General features: G+C 33.2%; 1 protein-coding gene across 3 annotated transcripts in view; it reads left to right on the top strand.

The window, feature by feature from the left end:
- LOC106462946 (2-oxoisovalerate dehydrogenase subunit beta, mitochondrial-like) overlaps positions 1–1,263 on the top strand; it is a 25,431-nt gene extending 24,168 nt beyond the window's left edge. For all 3 annotated transcript variants that reach the window (XM_013922914.2, XM_022390344.1, XM_013922913.2), the window contains exon 9: positions 199–1,263. In XM_013922914.2, coding sequence (XP_013778368.2) covers positions 199–339 — 141 coding nt within the window. In that variant the 3' untranslated portion in view covers positions 340–1,263. The remainder of the gene's footprint in view (positions 1–198) is intronic.
- The last annotated feature ends 10,744 nt before the right edge of the window (positions 1,264–12,007 follow it).

The raw sequence follows: 12,007 nt of genomic DNA, 5'->3' as shown, positions 1-12,007 counted from the left end.
TTGTTACTTGTATTGTTTCTTTCTACGTTTAATTTTAGTATGTTTAAGTTAAACGTTAATTAAGGTAGTCATTCGTACGTTAGTACTGGGGGGGGGGGGGGGTAAGAATCTGATCAGGAGAAGTTTATTGAAATAAGCTGTATAAGATTTAGGTGCAATTATTTGTCTCACAAACTGTCTAATTCTTTTCTTGAACAGAATGAATGTTTCCTACATTTAGAGGCACCTATCCAGAGAGTGACAGGCTACGATACCCCATTTCCTCATATCTTTGAACCTTTTTATATCCCAGATAAATGGAGATGCCTTGAAGCTGTAAAGAAGCTTATCAACTACTGAATTGTTTTTTTTTTTATTAGAAAACTTTGATAGACCATGTAAAGTTAATTAGTTGGGTTATAAGGGGTGGTTTTGTAACATGCTGGTGAACATTTTTGTTCTTCCTTTTCCAATTAGTGACAAGAATAATAAATGCTGACCAGAGAGTAAGCTGGGAGTTTAAAACAACAACAAAAATTTTTCCTTGTTTAATGGTCCATGAATATATCAGTTTTCCAGATGACCCTAGTAAACAATCGCCTAGTAACTTACCTGATAAACATTTATAAAAAGCTTGGTTCGTCGAGTGATTTTTAAAGGTTTTTAAAACAATTTCTGTCTAAGACACAATTTTTTAATATGGTTTATCTACACCATTGGATATGGTAGATATCCTATGCTTGACATCTTATTACATATTCTTCTTTGCTTCCTCTCATACGCTCTTAGAATTTATATGGAAAAAATAGACTGAGCTTTTTTACTATCCTGTTATTGTAGTAGCAACAATTACAAGAACAAAAAAAAATGTTGTTTACATTTAATAAATAAACTTAAGTATTTTTCCAAAGTTATATAAGTTAGATATGTAAAGACACATCTATTGCTTTGTCATTACCTGTAAAGTAATTATTGATTTCTCAGAGTTATGTAAAGTTATTGTACAAAACGTTTGAAATAAAAGATAAATAGTATGTAAAGATTTATTTGTTGAAATACTTTGCTGGTAATGTTGTTCCAAGGAGTTCAATTAGTGTCTGAACATTTGCCCAATATACTTTTTCTAGTTTTTAAATCATATATATTAAATGTTTTCTTTACTTTAGTTGCAATAGAGTCTTCAGTTATACAGTTATTAATTTTCTAAATGTATAGAAAATGGTTTGAGGATTGTGTTATAGTCAGTAAGAAATATAAAAAGAAATAAAGACATGTTTTATCTTATCCTTGTTATGTTTTAAATAGTTAAAACTCAATAAAGACTTGGTAAAAGCTGGAAGTTTAATGTGTATATGGAGGATACAAGATCAAGAACTTGGATTAAATCTTATCAAGGATGGAGTTAAACTGAATTGCTAGAGATTAAACCATAACATGAAGCTCTTGGGAGTTAACCTTTAGCTTGGAATTCTTGAGGTTGACCTCAACATAAAGGACTTGTTTAAAATGAGTATATAGAGCTTATGGTTGAAAGTAAGCATGGAAATTTAACTTTAACATGTAGTGTTTGTGGTTAAAACTTAGCATGGGGAGTTAGGAGTTCAATATGCAGGTTTTGTGGTTGAAACTTAGCATGGGAATTTAGAAGCTAAAGTTCAACATGCAAGGTTCGTAGTTAAAACTTAGCAAGGGCAATTTGGGGGTTCTTGGAGTGTTTTCTGATTAAAGATTTATGAGTTGGGTAGTTTCAAACCTAGCACAAACTTGAATCAAATATTTGATTTAAAACTTTCTATTTTCTTTGAGATTGAAAGAATGGTGAGAAAAATCAAGAAGTAAAAGACTTGGCAATATAATGACCTGATTGTACTAAAATATAAGTTAGCACAACTACTGGATATAGTTGCTAATCAGAAGTTAGTGTTAATTCTTGAACCAAATATTTGACGTAAATCCAGAAATGTGGGATTTATAAATTTAGCTGAAGCACTTGATTTACATAAGAATTTGAAAATATATTATAATTTCGATATTAGTTTTTTTAGGGCACTGAGGTTCATGGAAATAAGAAAATAAAGCACATTTCTATTTATGTCTGTAGGTCATGAAATTCTTTTTTTTTTTTCAACTTTTGCGAATTTTTCATAACTTACATCATGGGAATTACACTCGTAGTTTGACATATCGGTCTTTGAAAGCTAGTTAATTAAAGTACGTTCGGGACCAAAGTTATATGACCTGGTATTCGGGAATTAATACAAATTTTGCATGAATTATTTTATACTCAAATGTAAATGATTCTTTTATTTACGATGATGAATTCACACATTTCCATCACTAGGTGGCGCCGCCATTCTTAAAAACTGACAATTGTGCCGTGTTTTTTTTAAATAACAATGTCCAAGTTGGCCAGGGATTTGTTGCATTATTTAGTTCTTTTTACTACCACTCGATTTTTATATGTTAGTTAATAATCTAATTAAAGAGAATCTAAACATCTGATAAGTAATATATATAAAAGATCCTGAACAAAACTTCTCAATAATGGCGTAAAGGATAGTTTTCAGTATTTAAGTACATACCAAAATATGTCAAATCAGTATAACATTTTCTTATGCCAAGTTTCGATAATAAATCGAAATTGACGTGTTTTAAAACTCTCGACCCGAAACCGATGTAGTGGTTAGCAGACTCGGGCTATGACTCTTAAGGTTTTACGGTTCCTGTCCCCTTGCCACATTTTGGAGCTGTGAGTGAGTTCAAAGAGCGACAATCAAATACAAACAGAATATGGCAGTGGGTGATGTTGATTAGCTACATTCTCTTTATTCTATCAGCTAAAAATTAGGGACGAATTATGCGTAGATGACCCTCGAGTAGCTTTGTGCAAATGTTCTGAAACAAAAGCTATATCAGCATAAGTAGGCATCGAACCCATTACACGGAATGTGCATTTCCATACAGTTGATTGTAGCAAAAATAATAACAGCAAATATGTTAAAAAAATAAATAAACTGGTCGCTACTCTACTTTCTTTTCATAAAGTTCGATATTATTAAAACGTGAAACCCAGAGATTTCGCTTCCCAAGACCACTCCTTTTGGTATATTTTTAAATTTTATACTATCAATACGGCCCCTGGCATATATGAACTAGCCAAACTTGTTTATGGTGTAAACAATTTTGAATGATTTTTTTAAATTATTTAACTTTGCGAATTATTGCTTAGCCAGTTGCTGAAACCCGATCGTGTATGTTTTGAATAAAAATTAGGAATGTATAAGTAAAGCACTGAGTAAATTCTGTTTAAAATCTGGCGAAACGCTCAACTCGCGACTGCGGGTTGTGGGCTTGAATTTTGTCACTAAATATGCTCGCCCCGTGGGGCCGTTAAAATGTAAAATCAATCCCACTATTCGTTGGTAAAGTGTAGCCTAAGATTTATCGGTAGGTGGTGTTGACTAGCTGCGTTCCATCTAGTCTATCACTTCTATATTAGAGAAGGTTAGTGTAAATAGTCTTCGAGGAGATTTGTGCCTAATTCAACAAATAAACTGGTGAAATATTGTTTAGCCAATTGCCGATCGTGTATATTTTGTATAAAAATGAGGAATGTATGAACAAAGTATTGTATAAATTCGATTTCAAAGTTGATAAATGTAGCACTGAATAAAGCAGACAGTTGTATTTTGTTCTTTGCTTCTGACTTAATAGTAAACAATACCCTTTGTTTCCGGAGTTTCAACACATCTTGTTTTTGGTAAACATATAATATAATACCAGAAGTTATTGATACCATAACTAAAGATTTTCACATAATTCGTATTTGAGACACATAAACCTTTTCCTCATCACTTTATTGTTTAATATTTTTATGCCCCCTAGTGGCACAGCGGTATGTCTGCGGACTTACAACGCTAGAATCTGGGTTTCGATATCCGTTGTGGGCAGAACACAGATAGCCCATTGTGTTTAATTACAAATAAAAAATAATGAAATTAATATTTTTATAACGTATTTTATGTTACGTTTAGCTCTTGATTTTCACCATCAGTTTTTATCGAGTTTGGATGCCAAATCTAAGAGTTTTACTCTTATAATTTACACGTATATGCGTTAAAACAAAGGTTTCAAGCTTAATAAAACGAACGTACCACTCTTTTGACTGTTACCTTTGTTTTCTTCTTTTCTAAAGACGTTGCCAGGAAATTAATACTCTATACAGCTGAGTTGAATGTATCTTTAAAACTTAAAGTACTCATAAGACAAAATTCTTAAACAAAGGTATGGTTTATACGGCAGTTTCCTGATGCAAAACTGGTATTAAACAATGAATAAAATAACATTCTAAACTTATAATTAAACAGTATGTATTGTGACGAATATTTGCATATAACACACCCCACAAAACACTTAAATAATAATTGTAATTTCTAATATTTTAGGAATGACAAGTTAAAAACTGTTATTAAAATACTGTCAAGCGTCCCTTCTCAGTTTATTTTTACCCTAATTTGATTGTTCTTGATGTGATCTGAAATACAAATGATTTTTCATGCCTACAATTAATGTGTTGATAAGGTCTTAAAATATTCTCGGCCATTTCGCTGAAAGAGGTGTTTCTAAAGCGTATTTTTTGTCTGGAGAAATATGCTCGAAGGGATCGTATGTGGTGAGCGAGCAGGCCACTCCATTCTTTAAGAAATGTGTCGACCACGGTGATCTATTAGACTGAAAGCAGGTCCAATTACACCAGCATATAGTATCACAAAGGTGAGATGTGACCTCTATAATGTCTGATACTAATGGCACTGTAGTACAGGAAGGTACAATGTGCCTTCTACCCCTTTAGTTAAGATGTAAGCTTTCCCAAGTTATTGTGTTTTTCATAGTTTTAAGTTTGAACGCAGAGAGTTGCTAAAATAACATTTTAACTTTCCCTGTTTCGAGAGCATAGAATATGTGATTTAATAAAGGGCAGTTAACCGACATTCTTGCAGGGAAGATAGCATATGGTGATGACATCTAGAAATAGCTATCTTTTCTGTCTCGGAAATAGGATAAGACGCAGGGACACATATACATATGAGGCGCATTTCGTGTTCAAGCCTGGCTTTGTTAGTGCTGTTATATATATATAACCGACACAAAAATGTCTGTTTTGGTTGTGGGTGATGGTCTAAACTGTCTAGGTATCCAAACAGTTGTGCTATTAACTCGAGAACGTTTTATTTATACATTCTGCAAACAACACTTTAAAGTCTGTAATATCATATACACGCAAACACACACACACACACACATATATATATATACGCACGTACATTGCATACATTGGTAAGTGAATCCTTATAGAAATTAAAGAATAAGTTATAAAATCGTCAAGTTTTAGATATTTTTAATTTTGAGATGGCGTTTTGAGCCAGCTCTCTTCGTCAGATCATAAATCTGACTTTCAAAGTTTCTTTTAACTCTACAACAGGATTCCCTAATGTGTGGATCGCGACCTCAGTGGAACTGTGGAAGATTTAAGTTGGGATAGGATTTGTTTGTTTGTAATTAAGAACAAAGCTACACATTGGGCTATCTGTGCTCTGCCCTCCACGGGTATCGACACTCGGATTCTAGTGTTGTAAGTCCGCAGACATACCGCTGTGCCACTGGGGGGCTTGGGATAGGAAGAACTCCGGAAAATGTTTTATTTTTCTGTAAAGTTTTCATAAAAATACAGCAGTATTTTATATCTTATTACATATTAACTAATAAGAATAAATAGATAATATTGTGATAATACCACATTTGAATACATCTGCTAATCGGGAATTCTTGTACTATAACAACACCAAATGAAGGAGGGTAAACGACTGAAAGATATGGAAACAGAACTGACTACGTCTAACAAATCTACAAACCTTCCAATGGCAAACCGGTACGTCTGCAGACTTACAACGTTATAAACCGGGTTTCGATACCCGTGTTGGGCAGAACACAGATAGCTATTGTGTAGCTTTGTGCTTTACTTCAAATAAATTTACAATTTATTAATTCATTATGAGGTTGTATCCTTATCCATTTTGCTAATGAAAAGCTTAATAAACCATTATTATTACTACTACAATTTATTGAATTATCTTTAGGTAGGATCGTGGCGATAGGCGGTACTTCTAGGCAAAGGGTTACGCCACGACTATATTTGAAAATAATTGCTCAAGAAGCAACATTTCTTTGTACTTTTAGAAATATCCGAGCACAACAAACATTCGAAGTTTCTTCTCATATTTATAGAAGTACCCGGATAAAATAAACAATTCAAGTTTCTTCTTACATTTTTAGAAGCACTCGAATACAAAAAAAAAAATCATTCAAAATTTCTTGTTACTTCTAGAAACTCCTGAGTACAACAAATATTCAAAATTTCTTGTTACTTCTAGAAACTCCTGAGTAAAACAAACATTCCACTTTTATTCTTGCTTTAAGAAACTCCTGAGTACTATGAACATTCAATGGCTTTTCTTGCCCCTAGAAGCATCTGGGTACAACAAACATTCAACGTTTCTTGTTACTTCTAGAAGCATCCGGGTACAACAAACATTCAACGTTTCTTGTTACTTCTAGAAGCATCCGGGTACAACAAACATTCAACGTTTCTTGTTACTTCTAGAAGCATCTGGGTACAACAAACATTCAACGTTTCTTGTTACTTCTAGAAGCATCCGGGTACAACAAACATTCAACGTTTCTTGTTACTTCTAGAAGCATCTGGGTACAACAAACATTCAACGTTTCTTGTTACTTCTAGAAGCATCTGGGTACAACAAACATTCAACGTTTCTTGTTACTTTGAGAAGCACCCGGGTACAACAAACATTCAAAGCTTCTTCTTATACCTCAAGAAGTAGCAGTTTTCAATAAACATTCAACGTTTTTCTTATCTTCTTGAGATACCCGGGTACAACAAACATTCTACGTTCTTTCTCACTTCTATAGGCACTAGAAGTTGATTACAACAAACGTTTAAAACTTATTATCTATAAAAGAGATTCTGCTGGCACAAAAACATACATTCACTCTACAAGAGTAGCCTAGAAATTATATTAAAACAGAATTTCTTCATTTTCTATAGTTTATATCAAAATTAGATTTTGTTTTGAAACAAACCGTAAACAATGAACATTCTGACAGAACCAACAATGTGTTTGATTCCTCTTTTTATACATTTATGTCAAAAATCTGTTTTTATTGGTGATTCTCTCTTGTAACTAATTTTAGAGGAAAAAAAGGCATGTAGCCCTTCAGAGTCATATCAGTTGTAGTATTTTGGAATAATACTGAAGCATTATATGGTAGATGTACTTCCGCAGGATCCCCGAAAGTGTTCTGTTTCAAGAGTAAATAAAACGAAAATTAAGAGTAACAAATATTTTTATTTCTTGCTTTTGAAGTTCATATGTCATGCTGTGTTGTAGTCTACAGGGTGCGTAATTCTTTTCGCGGTTCATGGCATGTGCATATTTTAATGACGTCACGACAATACAAGTTGCAAAGTTAAGTGTCCCTTATGTGACGTCATTTTAGTGTCTACTGACTGACTGAAACACACTACTGTATTGTGGCAGGAGTGGTAAAAAAGATGAACCCTCCAAGCAGCCTTTGGCCCCCTTTCGGAGAAATAACCTGAGTATTTAATTAAGTTGCCACTTATAGTCAACAATATTTCTATAAACATTATATTTATTATACACAAGTATAAGGCAGATAGGGATCGATATATATCTAACCCATCACTGCTTTGGCAAATCACTGTAATTATGTTAGTCTGAGCTAAAACAGTGATATTTTTTTTTCAATTTTAAGTAACTCAGTTTTTGTAGTTTTGACTTTCTTGTTTCAATACATTTTGTAACATTAAAACTTTCTATATTACTATAGCTAGCTAGATTACGTATATATCGATCCATACTTGTCTTTATAATATTTAACATTTTTTAATCTTTTTTCTTAGCTATATTTTTGTGCATCAGCAATACCAAGCGTCGGACGCGCGTATACCCGATTCGATTTTATTACTCATCAGGATCTCTACAAACCTACCATCAAATCTAATTATATGCCCAAAGTAGCGCAATGTCCGTTATATATATATATATATACTAGTATTCTTTTCGGTACAAGAAAGGAATCATTGGGACTCCAAACGAAAGAGTTCTGTGAAAGAATTAGAGCGATAAGGTTCGACATTTTTTCTGTACTCTTGTCTGTAAAAGTCATTTACTTGCTTACTTAAAATTCGGTGAAATATTGAACTTTTAATTCACTCCATAAACACATATATAGCGATTTAGGCAGCTTTATAAATATAATAAGTATTAGTTTTTGCTCATCCAATACTGTGAAATGATCATTGTTAATATTCAGACATTGATTTTGGTGGTCGCCATTTTGGTTCATCACGATTCCTACTATTAAGTGCTACCATACTTAACGATAGATTGTGTACGTTATGTAAAAACAACTTTGGAATAGCTTCACATCTAACGACCGCGCACCTTCACAAAAGACCTGCAGCGAGGTTTCTGTTTCTGTTGCTTCTTCGCAAGGATGTCATCTTCAAATCATTCAACTTCTCCATTAATGCTTACCGTTATCTATTTAGTGTACGAAGACGACGGTTTCTAAGTGTCCATTTCAACAGTCCAGTATCATAAATACTGTGTCATTCCCCAGCTGTTTGACGTAATTAATGGTTGAATGGACATACCAGCTTGTCACACGTGACTTGTGTCGCTTTTCCAAACGGACATCCTTTTTGATTATGCTGTGTAATGTTGCCTGTGATACGTGGACGGCTTTTGCCACTGAGCTTTCTGGATTCTCGCCTGTTACAAAACGCCGCTTTTTGTTTGCCATGGCTGGGATACGATTTGCTGCAGGCTTTTTTCTGAATGGTCCTAGTACCTCAAGTTGATCCATGTTTTTTTATATCCAATGCATTAAGTACAAGGGATATCCCCACCTTGAAGATTCTGCACTCCCGATACTAACACATCTTTTTTTTATCTGAGTTTATGAATATTTTGTGTCGGAAGGAGATGTTACATAACCTTCCCAAAAGCGATCAGTTTATATTGGCATCACGCTACCTATCAAACAATGTCAAATTGTTGTTCTCATATATTCTGTTCCACTGGGACTTTATATTATCACGTAATTATCACGTAGCTTGCTGATATGCATATTCAAAATTGTTTTAATATAACATACTCAACTTTTTGTATTACATATACCTGGCACATTAATATAGAAAGAAAACTAGTTATTTCTCCATACATCCAAGAAAATTTCAGGCTTCATTGTCCTAAATAATCTTCAGAAACTATAATAAAAACTTGATTATTTTGTAACTGTGCAAGACGAGCAAGTTAAGCAGGTGCCTTTTTGCTTTCTTTGTACCATTAAGCACGCGATACTGGTATCTCCCATTGAAGAATTATAAAAACAAATCTTCGTAAGAAACTCAAAACTTGCAATACTGTACCTACACGTGTCTTTATACGAGAAACAAAATTCATGTTTGTAATTTCATTAACCCAGAGTCTCCATACTTTTTTGTCCTTAATAGATTCTAAGAAATATCCATTTTTATATTTTATTCTAAAACTGCATAAAACGAATTCGAAAATATAATTATATAATAGAAATTAAGCACTTAAAGTGATTTCAAGTATCTAGATATTTATACACAAGCTTGATCCTCCTATTTCAGACACTCGGTAGCTCAGAGGTACGTCTGTAGTCTTACGAGGCTGAAATTCGGGTTTCGGTACCGGTGGTGGACAAAGTACAGATAGTTTGTTATCTAACTTATTTTTTTGCGCTTAATAACAACCAAACCCAATACATTTGTTGATTTGGGAATGGGATGAGGTCTTGAATATTTCAAGAAACGTGCTGTTCTTTTGTATACAGAAGTAACAGTGTTCGACTGTATTGTAACCCTCAATAAGTCTAGAATTTGTCGTGGAAATAACGTAAACTAAAATGTTTTTTAACAACATTTGCAGTTTAAATTGTTTTTATCACAAACGTTAGGCCTATTTGTTTCTAACGGTTCGCCAGCTGTCGGTATTTAAATTGTAAACATTCGTGGCAGGAATTTAGGTTTAAAAATCTTTCAAAACTCAAAGAAAATATTTGGGACCTGAAAGACAACCCGGGGTGGTCAGAAACCTTTGTTTCTCTTCATCCTATTTAAATTGTAAGTAACCCTCAACTTTTTAGAGCTTTTAGTCACGAATGCAAGTTTCTAAATTATATGTTTCAATATTTTAAAGTAAAAAAATCTAAAACTATGAATAACAATGGAATTAATTAACTATATATCTAAATTCTAAAAATCAATAAAATGTAAGATAATATAATTTGACGAATACTATAGATCTTTCGTAATACCTACAGTCTGTCTTGATCTATAACAATTTTTTATACAGCGGGTGTTTATTTTGTGTGTGTGTGTTTTTTTTTTTAGAGAAAATCCACATTGGGCTACCTAATGTGTCCACCGAGTGGAATCGAACCATTGACTTAAGTGTTGTAAATCCCTAGACTTACCACTGTCCCAGCTGTGGATTATACAGTGGTTTAAGTTTGTTTTAAGTATCTAATCTTGTCCAACAAACGTTTTTTGTCGCTAGTATGTTGATTAGAAATTCATATTAATGATGTATTTATGTGATAAAAGATACATCTATAGTACGTTAAATAACGTACTCTTCTTATTTGACTTATTCAGTATCTACTGTCTTTGGTATGTTCAGAAAAACACACAAAAACCTGAGTTAATTCTAAGCGTAATGCCCTAATGGCTTAGTGGTATTCACAACACTATAATACAAGATTAATTCCAGCAGTATGCATAAATCAGATAATCCATTGTGTAGTTTAGCTCTTTAATAACAAATAGGCAAGTAATTCTGAACGTAATAATGACAGCCAACAAACAACGTTTCTTACCAGAATGATGGCTTGTACTGTCACTAGTGTTTCTTTAAAGGTTTATTGTTGTATAATATTCTCTCTCAAACTCTGTTGTAGTTGGCATGTAATTATTATTGCCTACGACAAAACGAACAGGATGATTTGTAATGAAACGAAATTATTGCTCAATCTTTGTTAAATTGTATGGCTTTTGGATACGAAATAACGTAGCTAACAAGAACACGAAGAGATAAATAACTGGATGCGTATTTTTTGTGTTAAAACTTTTATGTCTGGTTAACTTTGTTTGTGTTCCTTTCAAGAAACTGACCCTAACCTTCCAGAAATGCGGGCTTGGGACCAGTTAATCTACCCACACATTGGTAAATCAGGTTGAGGATGTTCGATGGAAGCTGTTTCAGCGTGCACAAAGCAGTTATTTAAACGTCGTTTATACATCAATGTCAGTTTCTTACACCAGATGCCGCATATAGCGAAATGATGTGGACAAATACTAAAGAAGGACCACCTTCAGAGTTGATGAAATTTCAAAATGGCACAGACTAACTTGCGGTTGACCTAATTATACTGAAAACGCTGTTCTTAATTATCGATCAAATGTCTGTGTCGGAGCTGCTATTTAAGCGAATAATTTATGGCTGCCTGTAAGCAAAAAACAGGTGTGACTAACCAGCATGCCAGATTTAACTAACAGAATTTAAAGTTATCATGAAAAGTAATTTGAGCAACATTCTCGCAAAGGTTTGACCGTCTTGCTACAAAAGTTTAGCAAGAATGGAATACATAACAATCAAAACGTTTAAGTATTATATAATAAAACTCTTTGTCGTGGAAATTTAGTTCTTTAACACTTGCAAAGTTTATAGTCGTGACACAAAAGTTCAGCAAGAATGGAATACATAACAATCAAAACGTTTAAGTATTATATAATAAAACTCTTTATCGTGGAAATTTAGTTCTTTAACACTTGCAAAGTTTATAGTCGTGACACAAAAGTTCAGCAAGAATGGAATACATAACAATCAAAACGTTT

Source organism: Limulus polyphemus, unplaced genomic scaffold (assembly GCF_000517525.1).
Source record: "Limulus polyphemus unplaced genomic scaffold, Limulus_polyphemus-2.1.2 Scaffold1288, whole genome shotgun sequence".
NCBI lineage: Eukaryota > Metazoa > Arthropoda > Merostomata > Xiphosura > Limulidae > Limulus > Limulus polyphemus.
This window is presented reverse-complemented; position numbering and strand designations above follow the sequence as displayed.